Source organism: Acanthochromis polyacanthus, chromosome 10 (genome assembly GCF_021347895.1).
Source record: "Acanthochromis polyacanthus isolate Apoly-LR-REF ecotype Palm Island chromosome 10, KAUST_Apoly_ChrSc, whole genome shotgun sequence".
Classification (NCBI taxonomy): Eukaryota; Metazoa; Chordata; class Actinopteri; family Pomacentridae; genus Acanthochromis; species Acanthochromis polyacanthus.
In genome coordinates, this window is record NC_067122.1 from 21,830,844 (window position 1) to 21,853,612 (window position 22,769).

The following is a 22,769-nucleotide window of genomic DNA, read 5'->3' on the forward strand; positions in this document are numbered from 1 at the left end:
ATAAATAAAAATGTATTGAAAATTAAATAATCAAAAACAGCCATTACTTTTGAATTGTTGATTAACATAATTATTTAAAAAAACAAACTAATGAAACAGGCCTGGACAAAAATGATGGTACCTCTATAAAAGATTGAAAACTATTTGACCAGAGTGACATGATTAACTCAGGTGTGTCATTTAATTGACATCACAGGTGTTTCCAAACTCATAATCAGTCAGTCTGCCTATTTAAAGGGAGACAAGTAGTCACCCTGCTGTTTGGTGAAAAGGTGTGTACCACACTGAACATGGACAACAGAAAGCGAAGGAGAGAATTGTCCCAGGACATCCGAAAAAAAATGATAGACAAACATCTTAAAGGTAAAGGCTATAAGACCATCTCTAAACAGCTTGAAGTTCCTGTGACAACAGTGGCTCATATTATTCAGAAGTTCAAGACCCACGGGACAGTAGCCAACCTCCCTGGACGTGGCCGCAAGAGGAAAATTGATGACAAATTGAAGAGACGGATCGTTGGAATTGTATCCAAAGAGCCCAGAGCAACCTCCAAAGAAATTAAAGGTGAACTCCAAGGCCAAGGTACATCAGTGTCAGATCGCACCATTCGTCGTTGTTTGAGCCAAAGTGGACTTCATGGGAGACGACCAAGGAGGACACCGCTGCTGAAAATAACTCATAAAAAAGCGAGACTGGAATTTGCAAAAATGCATGTTGACAAGCCACAAAGCTTCTGGGAGAATGTCCTTTGGACAGATGAGACCAAACTGGAGCTTTTTGGTAAGGCACATCAACTCTATGTTCATAGACTCAAAAACCAAGCATACGAAGAAAAGAACACTGTCCCTACGGTGAAACATGGAGGAGGCTCAGTAATGTTTTGGGGCTGCTTTGCTGCATCTGGCACAGGGTGTCTTGAAAGTGTGCAAGGTACGATGAAATCTGAAGACTATCAAGGCATTCTGGAGAGAAATGTGCTGCCTAGTGTCAGAAAGCTTGGTCTCAGTCGCAGGTCATGGGTCTTCCAACAGGACAACGATCCAAAACACACAGCCAAAAACACCCAAGAATGGCTGAGAGAAAAGCGTTGGACTATTCTAAAGTGGCCTTCTATGAGCCCAGATCTGAATCCCATTGAACATATGTGGAAGGAGCTGAAACATGCCATTTGGAGAAGACACCCATCAAACCTGAGACAACTGGAGCTGTTTGCTCATGAGGAGTGGGCCAAAATACCTGTTGACAGCTGCAGAACGCTCATTGACAAATACAGAAATCATTTAATTGCAGTGATTGCCTCAAAAGGTTGTGAAACAAAATATTAAGTTATGGGTACCATCATTTTTGTCCAGCCCTATTTCATTAGTTTGTTTTTTTAAATAATTATATTAATCAACAATTCAAAAGTGATGGCTGATTTTGATTATTTAATTTTCAATAAATTTTTATTTATTGTTACTTTTGTGAGTTTCAAGTGATTTCAGTGAGAATTGTGGGTTTTTCCTTCTTTAACTGAGGGGTACCAACAATTTTGTCCACGTGTGTAAATTCTAACTAAATGTATACTCTCCCTAACTTCTCTCCAAATGACAAATGGCAAATGCACTAGCGTAATCTCCTCCTCTCAAAAACCCACAATTTGAGGAGTGAATCAGACCCCTTTGCCTTTTAAGACCTGGACAGACTGAAATGTCCAACCCCTTCAAAGTTCGCGCGAAGCACCCATAGACTGTATATATAGTGGATGTAGCATCTGGCTCCAGAATTGAAGCCAACCCGGAAGTGTGAAAAACTTGCAATATCACGCCGTCCGCTAGGGTTGGCTCCAAAAAGCTTTTTCTCCATAGACCCCAATTCATTTTTGGAAAAAATAAAATTTGATAGACTGATTTTCTACAGCTCAGGATTTTTTCCCCGTTAGTTTTCATGGTCAAAATGAGAGATCAGGTGGCCAATCTTAAAATAAATCAATACTGAATTTTAAGTAACTCGCTAAAGTTGGCGAAACCAGGGGGCGTGGCTATACTTGATAGACAGCAACAGAAGCCTCTGCAGTAAAGTGTGGGCGGGATAAGAGAGTCCTCAGCCAATCCTGCTCCTAGTTTCGCTCCGGTCCAGCCTGTTTGATGACGCTTTTTACGTCACTGGCTCCAAAAAATCCAAAACGGCGACCAGGAAGTAGCAAAATCCGGGCTTCATTTTCTCTGCGTTGAAACCAACGGGTGACGTCACGGTTAGTTTACGCCTGGCAGCGACCCGGGCCGCTGGGGAAACAAAATTGACCTGCAGGCGCGTGCTTACTGGGCGAAAATGGGACCAGAGACGTGTCAAAATAAAAATGCCGACCTCTGTGCATCAGAGCGCACATACAAACACCAGAGAAGATTTTTCTCAAAAAGAGAAGACTCAGATCAAGCATGCAGCAAGATAGAGTCAGTAACCTCACACTTATGTCCATTGAGCATGACATCCTGCATGATTTGGATTTCAAGGACATAATCAAGGCATTCTCTGCAAAGAAGACCAGACGAAAGCACTTCTAAAAAGGACAGTGCTCTGCTTATTGCTAGCCAGGCTTTCAGTTGTTGTGGATGGCTGCTACTTGTTTGAATGACATATGTGGGCCAGAAGAATCTCTTTTTGTTCTGATGGTGTGGATTTTCAATCTTTCACCCATATTGGTTTTAAGTAAAGCATGTACTGATGCAGTGTACATGCAGTGATGAAGTGTATTTTGTGTTCATGTAAGTTGATCAATAAAAGTATGCTGGTGTTTTCTGGCTAAAGAAGGAAACCTCACAGTTGTTTGCTGTAAAAGAAACTGATGCATTTTTTTTATGCAGATTGGGAAGATGGAGTAGAGGGGCCTACAAAACCTCTCAGCCCCAGGGCCTACCATTAGGTTAAGGCGGCTCTGGTTAGCACTTTCGCCTTGCAATAAGAAGATCCCCGGTTCGAATCCTGGGGTGGGCCTGGGATCTTTCTGCATGGAGTTTGCATGTTCTCCCTGTGCATGCGTGGGTTTTCTCCAGGTACTCTGGCTTCCTCCCACAGTCCAAAAATATGCTGAGGTTAATTGATAACTCTAAATTGCCCGTAGGTGTGAATGTGAGTGTGATTGTCTGTCTGTATATGTAGCCCTGTGACAGACTGGCGACCTGTCCAGGGTGTCCCCTGCCTTCGCCCGAGTCAGCTCGGATAGGCTCCCCCGCGACCCTAGTGAGGATAAAGTGGTGTATAGAGAGAGAGAAACACAACATTGACTGAAAGGTTTAAGTCGATTAAACCTTTAATTCATTTATGGAAGAAAACTATCCTTTAATATCTTACCTTAAAATGACCAACATTTTAAAAAATGTAGGTGTAAAGTAAAAGTTTCACATTAAAGATAAATCACTGACTGCATTAACTCAATTATTATGAGGAAGCAGAAATACAGTTCTAATATCTCTATCAAATATTTTTGTGTCTACAAAATATTCTGGATATCAATAAAAATGTCTGCATAGTGAAATATATGAAGTCCATCTGCATTTATACATCATATTGATGTTTAAATATCGGGAACTGCAGCCCACGTTCAGTCAAGTTAGCGGAATTACGGATAAACAACGTTTCCAAGTTTCTCTTACAAAATAAAAGCCGTGATCTGTTTTACAGAAAAATTACGTGATTTCAAAAATGTGACTTTGAAAATGTAAATCAAACTGTAGTAATCGTTAGCTAGCTGCTCCACTTGCTCTGAATATTTTTGTTCTCGTTTTTGTCAATCCCAAATGAAAAATTTATCCATATTCTGGCTCCATTGCCAACAACAGGAGCCATGGAGTGACCGGAAGTTAGCTGTCCTAGCGGAAGTGCTAAATGAGGTCTGCTCTGGCACAGATTATCACCGTCACACATGTAGCTTTGAAAATAAGTCCTGTCCAAGACACAGAGCTATAGCTCCGTTTCAGTGTGAGCTCTAATATTTCTCTGACTGTGTTTGACTTCCTCTAAAAAAACGTCCTGTTCGCTGGGAGCTACAGCCATAGATATATATATATCTACTGATTCATATCTATGCACATTTGTCTGGTCCGATGCAGTCTCCATGATAACGTTTCCCGTGTACATGAGAACGCAAGTACGGACAGTTACGTACTGAGAAACGGCCTTAGTTTTCTTACCGCAAAGGTACAAAGCTGCTGGTCTTCTCCTCTGGCATCAGGAAATTCTTTCAAAGCTTCTTCAAATCCAAACGAAATACAATCAAAATATCAAACTAACGTCATTGGTGCATTCAGGTACAGTCGGACAACGAAGTTGTGTCCATGAACGTCGGAAATCGGATTATCAGTACTGTAAATCTCTGACAAAAAATTGGTGGTGGGGTGGGGGGGCACACGGGGTTGCCAATCATATCACAGGGAGGGCCACTGCCCCCCCCACGGAAAATCCGCCACCGGTTATAATGCTACATTGTGTCAGCTAATGATGTTGAAAGGCTAATTGATGATTAGAAAACCCTTGTGCAATTATGTTAGCGCATGAATGAAAGTGTGAGTTTTCATGGAAAGCACGAAATTGTCAGGGTGACTGCAAACCCTTGAACGGTAGTGTATGTATACTTAATTTACAAGTACAAATCATATTAGGGCTGTCATGACACTGTATTTTTGATGTGATTATTGTGGCAATTGAGAAGTCTATAGAAAAATAAGGGTAAAAAAGTTTTTTATTATACAGTCTATAGTCTGAAAAAGATTACCCTGGTGAGGGCGGGTCACCATAAGGGCTTTTATTTTGAAATGCCCGCTGTTTTCTTGTCCTGCTTCCTCCTCGTCTCAGGGACTTGAGGCTGAATGACTGCACGCTGGCAAATTGACAGACAGTTGTTTAGCTACATCGCAGAGCACAGTCATTCTGGAATTGTGTTTTCTAAACCGCTGAAGTGAACTTTTTTCCTGATGCTAATGCTAGCTTAGCTCAGTCATGTCTTCCCAGAGCAGCGCTGCTGGAGGGATCCACGGGCTGCTGCTCAAACTTCATGAATCACTCTCGGACGAAGACAGGCGAGGTGCAGCCTTGAAATGTCACGATATTATCGGTGATCTGGGACAGGAGTGCATGCTAACACCGACCGAGAATGAACTTGGTAAGACCAGGAAGTCCCATCAAAGGCTATTCCCAGATTCTCAGGGACGTAGACAATCCGCGCCAAACTCCATTAACAATCTGGACATTTAGTGATAATGGTGCTCCTGTTGTTGATGAGCGTCAGACACCTTGTAAAATAACACATTTTCGTATTTTTTGCATGCTGCTTTTGAGTTCGTCATACAGAAAATACTTCTATGTCACTGATAACTTTTAAATTGACTCGTTTAACATCAGTCTCCTCCGCCAAAACTCTCTGTGGTGGTTCAGTCAGAGCACAACAAGAAAACATGTGGTTCCCTGAGAATAAGAAAAGCTCGAAAACCCTACCATAGGTCACTCAGCTGGATGTGTGCATTATTAAACATGTGAAAGAATACAAAACTAAGGATAAATGTTGCAGTATTTAAGTCATCTTCACCTAATTTGCAGCAGACTTCAGGAGTCTGCAGGATGTTACTCTAACCACAGGTTTCCTCCATGGCACTGTTCTCACTCCTTCATTCATGCCCGGGCAACACATAGTTTATGCTCAGATTGTCATTGTGCAAACAACACCTGTAACCCAGTTACTCTCAGGGCTAAGCTCTTGCTACAGAGTGGTGGGAACATCATCTGTCTTCAGTCAGAACTACAGAATCTTTGCCTATACGGTGCTCTAAGTCCAACCTTTGCAAATTAATGCACAGCAGAAATTTAGTGCTGTTGTCATTGTGCATGTTTTATTGCGGCATTATGTGCTTATTACAGCTGCAGTCACTGATCTTTTACAAATGATCCATCAGTTCGAGTAATTTTTCAGGGAAAAAGTCAAAATTCTCAGATTGCAGCTTCTTAAATGTGAATATTTTCTGGTTTCGTGACTCCTCTGTGACAGTAAACTGAATATCTCTAAGTTGTGGACAAAATAAGACATGTGAGGATGACATTTTGGGCTTTGGGAAACAGCGATCAACATTTTTCACCATTGTCTGACATTTTATAGCCCCAACAATTAATCGATTAATCAAGATAGGGATCAAAAACTTATTGGACAATGAAGAAATAATTAATTGCAACCCTAATGCATGTACACTGCTGTTCAAAAGTTTGGGAAAACTTAAAAACGTCCTTATTTTTGAAAGAAAAATGATATTTTTTTCAGTGAAGATAACATTAAATGGATCATAAATCCAGTCTAGACATTGTTAATGTGGTAAATGACTGTTCTGGCTAGAAACGGCTGATTTTTAATGGAATATCTATATAGGGGTACAGAGGAACATTTCCAGCAACCATCACTCCTGTGTTCTAATGCTACATAGTGTTAGTAGATAGTGTTGAAAGGCTGATTGATGATTAGAAAACCCTTGTGCAGTTGTGTTAGCACATGAAGAAAAGTGTGAGTTTTCATGGAAAACATGAAATTTTTCTGGGTGACCCCAAACTTTTGAACGGTAGTGTACTGGAAGGAGTGTATCTGAACAAGTAGTGACATTAATGATTCCGTCTTTGCATCCTCATCTCACTCAGCTCTACAGACATCCTTACTGTTCTCAAAAGACTATGGACTCCTCAGCTTCCTCAGGAAGTCTCTGCCATTAGAGGAGGTAAGAATATCCAGTGTATAAACAATAATGTAGTGAACTGAAAAGTTAATATGTTAACAGAAACATCTGTTTTCCAGCTGCGGGACACCCGAGTTGAGATTTTAGGTTTTCTGGAGAAGTTTTTGGACAAAGTATCACCAAGAGTCAAAGGTTGGGAAAAGACCTACGCCACTGACATAAGAGTGAGTTTCTGATTTTGAACAAGTGTGAACGTTGTGTTTGTTTGTTCCTTTAGAAACACGTCAACCGCTGATTGTTTACAGGGCCAAATGTTACATCTTTATTCTAGGATTAGTTTAGATTCGTCATTACATCTGAGACAGCAGGCAACATTATTTGACATGATTCTAAATATTTGCTTGTATGTTTGTAATTACACATGGTAATTATTTTGTTCATCTTTTGTCTTTTCTACTCAGGACATGTGCATGACTGTGTACACAAAGGATAAACTAGCAAAATGTAGGACTCCAGCGCTAGAGCTGCTTATTAAGGTTGGTTTCTGTTCACAAATGATGTATTTTGATCGAGGAAAGTCAGACTTTCCCTTTCTTGTGATCTTGTGAGAGTTTGTTTGACATTGGTGAATATGTACTATTATACTATGATATGACTATAAATATTTGAATTGAATTAAATTACATTTTGTGCACCTTTTACTCTTTCTGCATTAAAGGTAGTTGGTCCTGCGTGCTTTTTTAGACATCATCTTTGTTCGCTTCTCTCTGCAGGTTCTCCAAACAACAAAGGCTTCCAGTGTTGTTGCAGACTTTAGAATCTGTGAAATATTTAACAAATATTACAGCGAGCTGTGTCAGAAGACCAAATTAGCAGATTCAAGTGAGTGTTTCTTCAACGACAAGTTTTGGTTTAACACCAGGACGACAATTACTTCCTTCAGCCAATAAAATCATAAGTTACATGAACTCTTCTTCATTTTTTGTTACTTTTCCAATAGTTCTTGGTAAAATCTATGAGTTGCTGGGAGTTCTTGCAGAGGTTCATCCCAGTGAGATGGTAAACAACTCAGACAAACTCTACAAGGCCTATCTGGGAGAGCTGAAAGAGCAGGTATGTTTTCTAGATGATGCAATACAAAATTTTGATTAACTGTATAGGCAAATGGCCTATCCTGCTTTTATATGTATGTGTGCTCAGCTGTGCTTTTTTAATGTGTTTTTTTTCAGATGACTTCTTCAACAAAGGAGCCAAAGCTTATTGTTGCTGCTGGATGTTTGACAGGAATCACTGCCCTCATGGTCAACTTCACTAAAAGCATGGAAGAAGGTGGTGTTTCGGTTCATATTTGTGCTGTGTCTTTTTTATTCAGTCCCTGCTTAACTAGTCTTTGTTTCCAACTTGTAGACCCGGCAACATCAAAGGACATTTTCCAGTATGCGTTGAAGGCAATCAGTCCCCAGGTAAGTGTTTGTATGTTACTGAGGAGATTCTCAGGAATGTTTTTTTAATATTCATTTAGTCATATGGCCCGTTACACTAAGCTGTTTTGTGACTGCTTGTTTTTATAGATGGAAATGACTCGTTATGCTGTCACATTTGGTAAGACTTGGCACTTTTTTTTGGCAAAATGCTGACAAAACCTATGAAAAAGTAATTTCTCTGATTGCGGTTCTTCGTCAGCTGGCCTTCGATTGTTAGCCAGACATGCCTCCCAGTTCAGCAGCTGCCTGATAGACCACTACAGAGCTCTGTTTGAGATCATGTCTAAGCTCTGCGGACACATCAACGCTGAGATGAAGAAGACGAGTTACTTTGCACTGGAGGCGTTCCTCAAACAGGTAAATACTTTTTCACACAGACACAACCAGACAGACCAGTTTATACCAGGATTGAAATAACTTCTTTTGATATAATTTAATCATCATTCATAAGATGTTTTTTTTTATGATGCCCACTGAGGTTAAGAGTCAAAATGTGTGAATTTCCGTGTCACTGCTGTTCAGTGCTTTTGTGATCCTTTTCCAGGTTGCTATGTTGGTGGCTGACAATATTGAAGAGCACAAAAGCAAGTTAAAGTTCTTCATGCAGAAGTTCTGCGGCATCATTAAGACCATGGACTCAACACACAAAGAGCTGTCTATTGCCATACGAGGATATGGATTCTTTGCAGCCGTAAGTTTATTCCTTGGTTGTAAAAGCCAAAGTTTGTGCATTAAATGTCAAAGTTCATCCACACATGTAGCAACCTGATAGCCAAGCGGTTATGTACATACCATATGGATGTAAACAGTGAGTCCCTGTTTCAGTTCCCTGCTGGCCTGAACCTTTACTGCATGTCTTTCCTCTGCTAACTTTCCCTACATTTCTCTCTACAGTTACTGGTCAACAAAAACACACTGTTACTGGTCTGTCCGTCTGTCCATCTGTCCGTCTGTCTGTCTGTTAGCAAGATAACTCAAAAACGCCTGGTCAGATTCAGATGAAATTTTGAGGGGATGTAGACTATAGTAAAAGGAAGAGCTGATTTAATTTTGGTGGCAATCCGGAAAGGATCCTGGATTCTGGATCACTTAGAATTTTTTAGTATGTGGTTTAGCATGTGTTAGCAAAATATGACAAAAACATCATAGGTTAGTATGTCGTCCAACAAATTGGAACAAGGTGTCCAGATAGCTCAACTGGTTAAGAAGGTGCTTCGTAAACAGAACTTTGTCAGACACGCAGGTTCGATTCCAGCTCATGATCCTTTACTGCATGGGTTTCCTGTTTTCCTCTCTCCCTGTTGATTAATTAAGAATGGAATAAAATTGTTCATGAAAATATATGTCTTATGTTTCCATGAAAATACAATACAATACTCCAATTTCTAGATCGTACATAAATGTATGTGAATACAATGTTCCATGGGAATGTCAATATCCTTGGCGGAGGTCTGCGCTCTCTGAGTGTTTTTCTAGTCTAGTTTATTGATGCTCTCACAAACTAGTGAACAACTTACCCTGTCTACACCGCTGTCTGTTGAGCTCTGATACATACTCTGCTACATGTGCTGCAGACAGTGCTCAGAGTATAATAAACAATGAAATTGTAGCCACTCGGCTGGAACAACTGTGGGATGACACTATTTATAATTCATCTTTTCTGCATTATTTTATGTAAAAATAGGTTTTCATATTGGTAAATATTAGGCAACATGCAAGCCGCTACCATTATGTATCTGTGATAGTCAACTATTGGGCCTATAATATTGACGAGCTCATATATCAATCGAGCTCTGGTGTTAAATTTGATCTTGCCTCTTCAGTACAGTCTAGTGTTTTTCAGATTAAATTCAAAACTTGTCTTTCTTCCCTGTAGCCGTGCAAAAAGGTTTGCCCACAAGATGTGGACTTGATGTACACAGAGCTGATTCAGCGCTGTAAGCAGATGTACCTAACAGAGTCTGACGGGGAGGACGACAGCTTCTACCAGCTGCCCAACTTCCTGGACTCTATAGCCAATGTCCTTATTCACCTGGACAAGGTAAATAAAAACATCCAGTCCTTCACAGTTCACTTTGACCAAGTGTTGAATAACAGCAGCACCCTAAATCAAACTGAGAAGCTTAAGATTGCTTTTACTCAATGGAGCGGTCCACAATGTTGAAGCTTGTCTGCATGTTCATTATATTTTACAATATAAACTTCTGCTTTGTGTCTGCATCCTCAGATTCCAGAGGTCTATACACCACTGCTGGAGCGCCTGCTCGTGGTGCAGATCGACCACTTCCCTCAGTACAGCGAGAGAATGCAGAGGACTTGTTGCAGGTCCATTCTGAAGGTGTTGGTGGCCATGGCTTCTAAAGGACCTGTTCTGTGGAGTTTCATTAGCTCTGTTGGTATGTTCTTTATGAGCACATTTGACCTCAGTCAAATGACCAACGTCTTTCAAGATTTTCAAAGAACAATATTTATTGTTGACTCTAAGGGCTGTAGAAATCACCGTACAAATAGAAACTTGATTTTAAAGTAGATTTTAACCGCATTATGCTTTTGTGTTACTGTTTTCTGACACAATCACACTTAACGTCAGCTACAGTTTTCACTTTTGCTTCTTTTTCAGTGCACCAGGGCTTGATTCGTGTCTGTTCAAAACCCATCATGCTTCCTGAGGTCAGACTCTTTTTTTCAGTTGTTTTTAGAATGGAATTAACACAAATGCTGAAACTATATTTATATTACCTCAGTGTTTGATTTGATGTGAAATGCAGTGCTCAATTCTCAAATAACAATCCTGCTTTTTTACTTTTATTGTAGGACACTGGAAACGGTCCCTCCGAGGCTTCCCAAGTCCGTACTGGAAACTGGAAAGTTCCGTCCAGTCAGAACTACCTGGCCCTGTATAAGCAGCTTTTAGACTGTGACCAGTTGAAGGTAGAGTTATGTTGTTAAGTTTAATCCTTTTAAGACTTGTGAAGTATACTTGTCTAATTTCAGCATTTGTGTTTGGTTTTGTCATGTGTTCAACAGTACATACAATAACTACATATAAGTATACTTTACAGCGTATATTATACTATGTATTATACTGTACTACTGTAAAAACATCATGTTGTTACATCCTGTACATAATTAAAATTACTCAAAATGATCTTTAGAATCTTGTATGTACAGTTTTGTATTTTCAATATGGGTCCGTTATATCATGACACAGATCAAGGGTTTGCTGCAGCAGAGACTGTTTCGTTGCAGAATGTTTTACACCGATTTTTCAGTAAGGAGTACAAGTCTTTTTAAGTACTTGTTCAATGTTTGTCTCCCTCTGCAGGATTCAGGATTTCTGGATGGAGCTTTTGAAAGTCAGAATGCAGCTCTTGGCGCTTTGAGCCGTCTGCTGTATGATGAGTTGGTGAAATCACTTCTTCGTATTGTGGAGAAATTGGACTTGTCGGTGCAGAAAATAGCAACGGGAGAGGAGGTGAAATCTCAACTGCCACTATCTACTCCATAGCGCAAAAAAGTTTAAACATTACTTATTTAGTCTATTAAAGCCTTTGAATCCTAATCTATGACACTTTCATCCCTGTCCATCAGACTCCAGATGATGCAGCTCATGTCCTGCCGTCCTCCGACCCCACAGCTCATCTCCTGCCCAATAAGATCAAAGACTTCACCGCCTTTATCAACCTGGTTGACTTCTGCAGGTAATGCAGATGTAACATAAACATTCCTCCCTGGTGTTTGAATGGGAGCAGAACTGTGTCACGTGTGTCATATCTGTGTTTTTTCTGTCTAGTGTAGAGCTGGATTAGTCAGTCAGAACTCAAGTGGAACAGGCCTAAACTATTATCAGCTCACATAATGCCAACAATATCCAACAAGAGGTTTCGTCTACCACACACAACACAGTATAAGAAGTGTTGAAAATGTCAAAGTAAATTCAAAATTGTTGCCTCAAATTGCTGTTACACCTAAAGCGAACACATTCTTTATTCTAGCATATTTACAGCTCATCTTTGGCATTCCACTGATTTCAGATGAACGCTGTTTTTTTCTGCCTTTGCAGTGAGTTGTTGCAGACTAAACACGTGGAGTACTTTCAGTCTTGGATGTATCCCCTTAGCCATGAGCTTATCCTCCACTCCATTCGAAATCCACTCGTCAGCGGCTTCTACAAGCTGCTGTCCGTCACCATGAAAATTGCCAAGAGAATCAAGTACTATCAGGTAATACTTCCTTCAGTGCAGAGCTTTCCATTGCTTTTCTTTGTCATCCAATTTGCTCTTTTGTGCATTATGTTAGACTATCTCAGGGCATTAGAAAAATGATCTGCACATATCAAGATCGTGCAACAGGAATATCTGATTGTGTGTTCAAAATGTATCCCATATCAAATGCATTTTAGTGTACTTAGAGTCAAAATGGTACGAGGTGGAAAGAAGGAATGAATGTCCAGTTAGCAGAATTAAACAAATTCTGATCAATAATAATGTCATACAAAGCATTCACATTAAATAATGATACAAATCTGCTTTTAAACAGGGAGTTGGTCTGAGAAGCTCTTCATCTCCCCAGAGCGACACGGTGAAAAGTGCTTGTTTTGCGCTCTTCTCCAAGTTTGGAAAGGAGGTAGCTTCTCATTACGGTGTTTTCAGCTAATGCTGTAAACTTGCTTGTTTGAGCAATAAACTGAAACAAACTATTATCGAGGAACTTAGCATACAGGACATGTTCTACTCATGTGATGTGTGTTTCTTGTTAGGTGTGTGTCAGAATGAAGCAGTACAAAGATGAGCTGCTGGCGTCCTGCTTGACATTTGTCCTCTCGCTGCACCACAACATCATAGCTCTGGACATCAAGGCCTACAGTCCTGCTCTGGAGGTTCAGTTCTTTCCTTATTTTATCATATATTAGTGAGTTAAATGAAGATGGTTGAATGCAGCATAAAGCAAAAGCAAATGTACAGTAAGAAATTTAGAGCGGTGTAACCCGGTGAGTATTTTACAGTTGCAGCACGTGGAAAGATTAGGGCGACTTAAAATAATTTGATTAAAAATAAATAATTGTATAAATAAAAGTGCAAATTCATTACAAAACATTGAGTCAGCTGCAACACCTAAACACCATGAAGACAAGCAACTAAGGCTGTCTAATGGGTTAGCTAGCAGTCAGGAGTTAGCTACAAAGCTAAATATGGCAAAATTATTCAAAAAGTTAGCAAAATTTCATGGATTTATGGTGAAATGGCTTAAATGTATGGACAAGTGGTTGAAACAGCTTAAACAATAATGTATAAATGGTCGAGAGTGGCAGCTACAAAGTAGTAAAGAAAAAGTTTAAACGTTTAGCTGAAATGAAAAGCTAAGTTAGCTATGAGTGGTGGTTAAACAGTTTGTATAATTAGCTAACGGTGAGGTATAAATGGTTAAAATATTCAACTTTTGACACCCCAAGTGGCAGTTGTATGAATGCAAACTTGTCCAAACTAAACATTAGAAGAATGAAATGATAAATGAAGGTAGCTAATCAATTAGCTAAAAGTAGCAGCTGGAATAGAGTTGATATAGTTAGCTAAACTTGAGGGATAAAAGTGTGAAATATCCCGCTTTCCCCACGCTAAATAGCAGTTGTATGAATGCAAACTTGGCCAAACCCAAGTAAATTCAGACAAAAAAAACTTCCACTGTTATATCTACTTTTATATCATTGCTACTTACAAAACATCCATTTTAAGATCAGCTTGCATTTGAAACTTCTCAAGTGAGAGTTACTCGTTTCTCTGACAGGGATATGAGGGTAAAATTAATGGTGTATAAGAATTTTTTTATTTGTTTACAACCCTAAGACTTTCATGTGTTTTTGCGTGTCTGCTTGTGAATGTATGTAGACGGCTCTGAAGTTAGGTCTGAGCCACGTTCCTTTGGCCAACGCAGCCCTAAATGCTCTTGAGGACTGGTCCTCCCACATCCCTCTGGAGATGATGCAGCCCTGCTACACCAACATCCTGCCCCTCCTGGATGGATACCTGAAAACCACCTCCAACGACAGTAAGATGGATGATGCATTGTTGTGCTGTAATTGTACGTATCGGCCACATCACCAAGACATCTAAATCAGGTTTTGTTTACTTCAGACCAAGATGAGAACAACTGGGAGGTGATGTCTTCTTTGTCTTCAAGAAGCGACAAAGGGTACAGCAGAGTGATGACAAGGCTCCTGAAGAAATCCAACCAGCTGCCTATGGTAATTAATAAGATTCTGTGAAGGTGGTCAGTCATCCAGATCATTGGATAGGTTGCTAAGTAAGTGCTAACCTGAAGGCAACTGGACGTACTTGAACGCAAGAAAGGTTTCTTCCAAGTTCCCATCAGCCAGTTAAAACTGCAGAACCCTTTCAAATGAGAAGTGAAATATGAAGTAAATGTAGTTGCTTTCAATTTTGCACTTAGATAATGGATGGAAGAATCATTTTTCCCTGTTTTGGGGGCAGCTTGCTCTCAAAATACAAGAATGTTGTGTTTTGCGTTCTTTCTTAATCGGGGTTCGTGTTTTTTGGGGGTGTCACTGCTTTCCTAGCATAGAGTAAGTATTTTTTCAACAGTTTACCCTAAAAATAATCTGTAATTATGATTGCAGTAGTTTCACACATTTAAATGAGACCCAGATTAATGTACTGTTTACTTAAGTCCATAGATTGGACTCAAGATCTGAGCTCAAAACAGCATTTTTCCTGAAGACAATACTAGTAATGTATTGCTGCTTACTAGTATCTGTTATTCAAATGCAGGATGATGCTCCTCTTGTCACGGTTAGGCTCAGAGTGGTGAAGCTGCTCGGTCACCTGGGAGGAAAGCTGAACAGAAACCTCGTGACTGGTAAGGATTCGCACAGCCGACTGTCCGTCTCATTCTCTTTTACGACATCATATTTGGTATTTAGGCTGTGCTTTGGGCGACGTTTTGACAAGTAATAAGTGCTAATTAATGGAGAAGTTTGCTGTTTTTTATGATCATAACGCTTCTATTCTGGCATTTAGTGGTTTCATCAGAGGAAATGATGAAGAAATTTGTCGCCTGGGATTCTGAGAAAAGGCTCAGCTTTGCAGTGCCGTTCAAGGATATGAAGCCAGTCATCTTCCTTGATCCTTTTCTGCCTCGCATCAGTGAACTGGCTCTGTCCACAAGTGATAGACAAACCAAAGTATGTTAAATAACATCTATTTGAAGAGTTTATCTGTGACAGCTCACAAAATTAAATGATGTTGAAGATTCACACTCATAAACACATGATAGTTGTGATCATGTGTCTCTTGTCTTTGATGCAGGTAGCAGCTTGTGAGCTGCTCCACAGCCTGGTGATCTACATGGTTGGGAAGAGCGCTCAGATGGTTGAAGGGGAGAATAGTTTGCCACCAATGTACAAGCTGCACAAAAGACTGTTTCCTGTGCTACTGCGTCTGGCCTGTGATGTCGATCAGGTACGTGTTCTCTTTTAAGACAGTCACCCCAAATACAATTCATGTTGGTCATAAATGGCCTTAGATATCATGGGGTTTGGACTACTGTAGCTACTAAACCCGTTGGTGAGTAAACCATAACTTTTGTGAGAGCTTACGGATACTTAATGAGATTATAGAAGGATGGAGTTTCCAATTTCCCCTCATTGTTTATTATCCCCCGCCTCCACGAAGTGGAAAAGGGGGATATAGGTTTGGCCTCCGTCCGTCCGTCCGTCTGAGATGAAGGGGACAGCTTTTCTCGGAAACTATTACAGCTAGGATTACAAAATTTAGTGTGTAGCTTCACACCATGGACACCTTGATCAACTTCGAAAATGAGACCTGTGTGATAATATTTAACAGAGTTATGGCCCTTGATCACTATTTTGGATGTAGACTCATAGACATCACATGTGGCGGGGGATATTGATGACCATGTCGTCTTGTTTATTAGATGGTTGTGTTCATCCAAACTGTCAAAGAAGCAGATTTCTGAGACTTTTGTCTAGTAATCATCAGCAAACCAAAAACTAACAATGTTCTTATTGATCTGTTACCATTGACGTTCCTCTGTGTTCCTGCAGCTTTCTGGCACATGGTTACAAGTTACAACTTTTCAGATTAAAAATGTCAAGCACATGCCTATAACCAACACATAAACTATGAAACTCTAGAATTGGTTAAAGTCACAACAGTAAGACACCGCTTACATGTCAGTGCATTAGTATAACTTTTCAGATATTACATTTGACAAATATGTCACTGTGAGGGGAACCTTTCTGCATTAGTGCTTTTACTAATGATATTTTAGGTACATTTTAGTACTTTTACATGTAATAGAGTATCTTTTTGAAATTTTGGTATTGCTTCTTTTACTTCATTTTGTTCGTCACTTGAAAGCCAAAATTTAGTAAAGTAAAATGCTTACTTCTAACACTGTTAGAATGAAAAGGTGTCATATTCACTGAGGATTAAAAAGCAGTGACACCAGGACAATGCAGGAAAAATACACAAATATATACAATGTATGCAATTTTTTTGAGCACTTGTAAAAACAGTAAAATGGAATTGGCATAAGTGAAAACAATTTAAAATGTTAGGAAACTGAACTAAATGTTAGACACCCTTGTTGACTACATTCGCAAGCCATTAAAATTTTCGTTTGTCGTTGCGTGTTGTGTGTAGTGAATCGGCTTTTTGTTGGTGTATAATAATGGTAAAATTTCTGATATACTTTGATTATCGTAACTCAACAATTCATACAAAAAATGAGTGAACATGCAGAGAATGGTGTTTTCCTACAGGCAGAGGGAGGATTCTGCATCTCTCTGAATTGTAATTTCTCTTCCAGGTGACCAGACAGCTCTTTGAACCGCTGGTTATGCAGCTGATTCACTGGTTCACAAACAACAAGAAGTTCGAGAGCCAAGATACAGTAGCTGTTCTAGAGGCCATTCTGGTAAGCATTCATGTTTTATAAAGGGATAAACTTTCCAAGTTGAGATTATGCTATAACTGAACACCTTTCTCCTAAGGCTTTCTTTCTTTTATACCCTTTGACACACATACAGTAGTTTAAATGATTTTTTTAAGGCTTTCTGTTTAGTTTTCTGCCTCACTTGATTGCTTCTCTTCAGGATGGCGTGGTTGACCCGATGGACAGCACTCTCAGAGACTTCTGTGGTCGCTGCATCGAGGAGTTTGTGAAATGGTCAATCAAACAAACCACCCCCAAGCAGCAGGAGAAGAGCCCCACTAACATGAAGTCCTTGTTTAAGCGTATCTACAGCTTGGCTCTCCACCCCAACGGGTTCAAAAGGCTTGGTGCCGCCTTAGCGTTCAATAGTATCTACAGACAGTTCAGGCATGATACTTTTCTGTTTTTATATGAAGTTCTTCTTTTACCTACAAAACTGTGGTCCTGTCAGTTTATTGAATCCTTTTTTTATTTCACTAATACATAGATTTATTGTGCTGCTTCTGTCTGTATATCTCCTTCAGGGAGGAAAATTCCTTAGTGGAACAGTTTGTCTTTGAAATTCTCGTCATATTTGTTGAAAGTCTGGCTCTTGCACATGCCGATGAGCGATCTATGGGTAATTATTCTTCTGTACATATATCTATAGACAGTATACTCGGATTTTCATGTGATTATCGAGTTCTTCCTGTCATAAAAAACAGCTTTCAAGCTATGTTATTCACTTCAGTTTATATGTAATTCAATCTGATTTGAGGTTTATGTATTTAGAATTGCAAGTTTTATGTTTATTTATAGGACAAACATTTAAAGTACAGGAAAAAAATATTTGTATTCCTGTTTGACAAGACAAAGTTCCATTGCACATTCAAGGAAACCTAGACTTTTAAGATCATTTTACGTTTATAGTGTTCTGAAGCCTTTCTTCATGCTCAGGTACGTTGCAGCAGTGTGGCAGTGCCATTGACCATCTGAAAAGAATAATCAAATACAAGGCTCCCAGTCTCAATCAACACAACGCTAAAAGACGCATCCCGAGGTTGGTCCAGTCTCCAAGCTGTAAAACAATCCTCACAGTTTAAGTGACAATGATTTCTCGATTTATTTTTTGCTTTTCCTAAATTTTTACGTTCATGTGGTTCTTCATAATTTCATGAGTTGCATCTTATAATACATCGCACAATTTGACCTAATATTGTCGTCCTGGTACCGACAAAAATTGCCACTTTTGAAACCTTTTTCTACTTTATTTATCTATAACTGAAGGTATAAAAGCTAATACAACAAAACAAATGTCCTATATAATCCCTTTGAAATGAAATTCAGCAGGTACTGATATTCTGCAGTGTTCATATCCTATTTTTTTCTCTCTTTCTCTTCTTTTAGGGGCTTTTCCCCTGATGAGAAGCTGTGCCTGTCAGATGTGGTTTTATGGCTTCTGGAACAATGTGGCCGACCGCAGACTGAGTGTCGCCACAAATGCATGGAGCTCTTCTATGAATTTATTCCTCTCCTACCAGGTGAGAGCCAACTCTTTTTTGGAGCTTCTCTAAATGATGCAACTCAGAAAATGTAATATTAACACTTTTAAATGAAAATTAGATTTTCATTTTAAATTAACACAATAATTTTGAGAGCGATGTTTTAAATTACGTGTTTCCAACAGCTATACACTGGACCTGTCTGCTGCTACTCTGAATAAATGTATTTTTGCTATACAATTTGGACATAGGAAAGAAATCTCCACCTCAGTGGTTGGATGGCATGCTGAAGGATCATGGCACAGATTTCCTGATCTCGCGGTTTGAGGGTGGAGGTCTTCTTTCCCAGCCCACCCTCCGGGACCTGACGGGCCCTTTTAGTGTCCGAGCCACGCTGCAGTGGATGGACCTGCTGCTGGCTGTTCTGGACTGCTACAACACCTTCATCGGCTTACACATCATACAGCCTCAGTACATTCTCAGTAAGTTCTATTTGTGCAACAAACAGCTTGTCCCAGTTTTTTTTTGTCTGCTTTAGATTTTTAAAATAAAAAGACTTGCAGTGTCAGTTTCAGTTTTACATCAATACTGATTGCAGTCATCTCAATGAATGCCTTTTTCCTTTGTTTCCAAGGCTCCAAAGACAAATCAAGCTTCCTGAAAGCTCTGCATTTCTTTTTGACTGAGCTGGCAACTCATGAACTGGGAGCAGCAGAGAGCTGTTTCTCTCTGGGTGAAAGGACGTCTCACTTCAGCCCAAGAGAGGTGGACCAGTACAACTACAGCAAGTGCACCATCATCGTGCGCCTGCTGGAGTTTGCCTCAATGATTCTTGTCAAAGGAGACCAGGAGTTTTGGAAGGTATCAGTGAATTACAGGGATTCTGATATTAGGAAACTCGGCCTTGATTGTTTCTTGGAAAGTTTTTACTTACACTTTCCAATTTCATTCACAGCATCTGGAGCAAGATATTCTGTGCTCAGTGTTTTTTGAGCTGACTGCGACGGTGGTGTGTGAGCCGTCCGCTGTAGGCTTCAACATGGCAGATGTGGAGGTCATGAAGAACCTACCAGAAGTTTGCGTCCCTTTACTCAAGGCGCTGCTGGCCTCACCTTACCGCAGCAAACTTGAAAGCAGCTTGAAGATAAAAATCTCACGCAAAAGGTAAGCGAGTTCTCTCATTTGTTCACTATTGGGGGGGGGGGGGGGACGAGCCACACTGACTGTCAGTTAATAAAATAATCCTGGCTGAGGCACTGCCATCGATTCATCGTCTGAAACCACAGTGATCATGGACACTGTCAATACCACTAATTTTTTTTTTTTTGTTCCTTTTTAAATTTCTTCACTGACAACTATAGTGTAGAGGAGTTGTGTGCCGTAGACCTTTACCATTCCAGCACTCTCAGCCGCCATGACCAGATGGAAATGGTTCTGTCTTCCTGTAAGCAGATTCACAAAGCTGGCTTCCTCAGCTCCATTCTGCACAGCCAGGTATGAACACTGATACTTTAACATTCATTTTATCATTTCCTTTGTCATCCAACACTCAAAACATAGAAAAATTCATTGAAGTAAATAATTTTCTGTACTGATGAGTGTAATTGTTAGGTAGATTTTTGATTTTCACACTGATCCCATATTCACCAATGACGATGTTGCCACACATTTTTGTCTACATGTCTCTCTTAAAGGATTCAACATATGCCACATCCCTTGGGTCCAAACTTCTAATGACAGTGTACAAAGGCATAGCACCAGGTGAAGACAGGAAGGCACTTCCATCATTGGACGTAAACACCAGGAGGGTGGCAGATGGCCTCCTTCAGCTTGCCTTTTCCCTCAGTCAACAGGTCAGTGCAACAATGCTACTGCTGTGTATACGGTTTTGATTAAAGTAAACCAACCACCGGAGTTTTAAAATGACTGGAACTGAATGCAACAGACTACAGCAGAAGGATCAAATTAAGGAGCGAATAGATAATGGATTAGACAAGTTATGCCTTGACCACATCATCGGTAAAACTAGAGTTACCACCTTGTGGTTTATGCCTCTGCCAGCCAATGAAGTTACAGTTTACATCCATGTCTGTCCAGATTCATCATATGCTGTCCAGCCAAAAAAAGTCACACGCTCTAATATTGTTTGCTTCTGCAATATCACAGCATTTATTTCTGTCCAGAGTTGCATTAATTTTTCACCAAAATCTTATACTGATAATGGGAGTGTTGGACAAAGTCTCCTCCAGAACATCCCAAAGATTCTCAGTGGGTCTGATGTCTGGACTCTGAGGAGGACAATCCATGAGTGAAAATGACGTCTCATGCTCCCTGATCCACTCATTCACAGTGTGAGCCCCACGAATCCTGGCATCGTCATCTTGGAACATGTCCATGCCAACAGAAAAGGAAACACTCCACTGATGTCATTCAGTATATTCAGGTAGTCAGCTGCCCTCATTCTTTGGGAACATAACGTTGCTGAACCTGACCAACCCCAGATCATAACTCTAACTCCCACAGACTTGTAGGCACTAGACATGATGAGTTCATCACTTCATCTGCCTCTATTTCCTTGATGCCCCTATCACTTTGGAACAGGGTAAATCTGAACTCATCAGACCACATTTCTTCCTCAAAGATGATGCTTCACCACTATCCTTCAGGTTTCAATAATGTGTTGGACAGTTCTGAACCTGATTTTGTTTCAGAAATCTCCTTAGTTGTTTTCTTTGCTCGATGCAGGCCAATAATTTGGCCCTTCTGAGACAGATCAACGTCCTTTCCATGACCACAGGATATGTCTTCCAACGTGGTTGTTTAAGAAATGAGAAGCTCCTCACTGCATCAGCTAGAGTTAAATAAGGTGTTGCAGCTGAAACTTATTCATCACTGCAGTAATTATCCCATGAAGGCTCTTATCTATTTGCTTAGTTAAATCCAGGTGGCGATTTTTTTTTTTTGACCAGGCGTTGCATAAGTAGTGAAGACTTGGAGAGAATTGAAGGAAGCGTCACAAAATCGGTATCTGAACAAATGTAAAATATGGTCACCGTTGTGCTGTCTATTCTTCAGTCATTTACAGAACATTTGATTTTACCGTTTGGAAATAATTGTCATCACCTCATCATTTTTATCCTTTTAGATATTTGTGTGAATATTTTCTTATAGTGAACATATCAACAATCTTGACTAAGAGCCACATCACAGTGACCTTTATTTTTGACCCCCAAATCAACCTTATTCAACCTTAATAGATTCTACAAGGCGCTTTACGAAGTGTTTCTCATTCACAATGTCTCTCTCTCACACACAGATGTCATCAGTTCGTCTTTGAGTAAACATTGTTACCAAATTAGAAGAAATTGCCTGCAGGCGTTCAAGAGCTGCTGTGTTTACAAGAATATAATAGACAACCTGAAAACGTAATGTCTCACTGGCACGGAGGCATAATAACAGCTTAATGGCCGTTCGTATTAGCTGTGATGGTACCGAGTGTTTTGCTGCTCGCTGCCTCCTGTTAAACATCAGTATTTCTCTGCAGAGTGAGCAGCTGGTGGATTTGCTGTTGAACACCATCATGCTCTCCGTGCCCGTATCTGGAAGCCACAGCCACAACTTCCTGAGCTTCTCGCATGGCGAATACTTCTACAGCCTCTTCCAGACAACCATCAACACCGAGCTGCTGAGAAGCCTGAACAGCACAGTGCCACGCCTCATGAAAGCCTCCTCTCAAAATCCCAGCATGGTAGTTCACATTTTCATTTGGTTTCGGATAATGATCTTAACACTATGTTGTAGCCATTTATCTGTAAAGAAGATAATGTTTTGGTTTTTTTTGTTTGTTTGTTTTTTTTTGGCACAAACTCAGGTGAGTGTGTTGCTGAATGGCATGCTGGACCACAGCTTCAGAGAGCGCTCTGTGAGGAAGACTCAGGGGAAACAGCTGGTTGAAGAAGTGTTAAGAAGATGGATGAGTCTGCAGTCATGGTGGGAAGGAAATTCTTCCACTCCAGACAGCAAAACTGCCACTCTTCTGCTGCTCTCCAAGCTCCTACAGGTGCAGTGTTATGGGGTTAAAATGACTGCTGTATGCCTCCTGTTACGGCCACCAGTATTGTTTTGCCGTCTGGTTTCTTGGTGGC

The 22,769-nt window shown here is 40.2% G+C and overlaps 1 protein-coding gene across 1 annotated transcript in view; it reads left to right on the forward strand.

The window, feature by feature from the left end:
• Positions 1 to 4,818: 4,818 nt before the first annotated feature.
• prkdc (protein kinase, DNA-activated, catalytic subunit) overlaps positions 4,819 to 22,769 on the forward strand; it is a 40,661-nt gene continuing 22,710 nt past the window's right edge. The window contains exons 1-37 of the mRNA XM_022189538.2: positions 4,819 to 5,137; positions 6,652 to 6,728; positions 6,806 to 6,910; positions 7,148 to 7,222; positions 7,460 to 7,568; positions 7,687 to 7,799; positions 7,916 to 8,015; positions 8,094 to 8,149; positions 8,258 to 8,288; positions 8,370 to 8,527; positions 8,715 to 8,861; positions 10,047 to 10,211; positions 10,398 to 10,566; positions 10,791 to 10,840; positions 10,985 to 11,101; positions 11,496 to 11,645; positions 11,762 to 11,871; positions 12,234 to 12,393; positions 12,710 to 12,796; positions 12,930 to 13,049; positions 14,056 to 14,215; positions 14,302 to 14,411; positions 14,956 to 15,043; positions 15,205 to 15,368; positions 15,493 to 15,645; positions 17,018 to 17,125; positions 17,304 to 17,530; positions 17,668 to 17,762; positions 18,080 to 18,182; positions 18,530 to 18,663; positions 18,876 to 19,106; positions 19,259 to 19,485; positions 19,580 to 19,788; positions 19,986 to 20,118; positions 20,319 to 20,477; positions 22,169 to 22,372; positions 22,496 to 22,684. Of these exons, the coding sequence (XP_022045230.2) occupies positions 4,975 to 5,137; positions 6,652 to 6,728; positions 6,806 to 6,910; positions 7,148 to 7,222; positions 7,460 to 7,568; positions 7,687 to 7,799; positions 7,916 to 8,015; positions 8,094 to 8,149; positions 8,258 to 8,288; positions 8,370 to 8,527; positions 8,715 to 8,861; positions 10,047 to 10,211; positions 10,398 to 10,566; positions 10,791 to 10,840; positions 10,985 to 11,101; positions 11,496 to 11,645; positions 11,762 to 11,871; positions 12,234 to 12,393; positions 12,710 to 12,796; positions 12,930 to 13,049; positions 14,056 to 14,215; positions 14,302 to 14,411; positions 14,956 to 15,043; positions 15,205 to 15,368; positions 15,493 to 15,645; positions 17,018 to 17,125; positions 17,304 to 17,530; positions 17,668 to 17,762; positions 18,080 to 18,182; positions 18,530 to 18,663; positions 18,876 to 19,106; positions 19,259 to 19,485; positions 19,580 to 19,788; positions 19,986 to 20,118; positions 20,319 to 20,477; positions 22,169 to 22,372; positions 22,496 to 22,684 (4,956 nt within the window). The 5' untranslated portion in view covers positions 4,819 to 4,974. The remainder of the gene's footprint in view (positions 5,138 to 6,651; positions 6,729 to 6,805; positions 6,911 to 7,147; positions 7,223 to 7,459; positions 7,569 to 7,686; positions 7,800 to 7,915; positions 8,016 to 8,093; positions 8,150 to 8,257; positions 8,289 to 8,369; positions 8,528 to 8,714; positions 8,862 to 10,046; positions 10,212 to 10,397; positions 10,567 to 10,790; positions 10,841 to 10,984; positions 11,102 to 11,495; positions 11,646 to 11,761; positions 11,872 to 12,233; positions 12,394 to 12,709; positions 12,797 to 12,929; positions 13,050 to 14,055; positions 14,216 to 14,301; positions 14,412 to 14,955; positions 15,044 to 15,204; positions 15,369 to 15,492; positions 15,646 to 17,017; positions 17,126 to 17,303; positions 17,531 to 17,667; positions 17,763 to 18,079; positions 18,183 to 18,529; positions 18,664 to 18,875; positions 19,107 to 19,258; positions 19,486 to 19,579; positions 19,789 to 19,985; positions 20,119 to 20,318; positions 20,478 to 22,168; positions 22,373 to 22,495; positions 22,685 to 22,769) is intronic.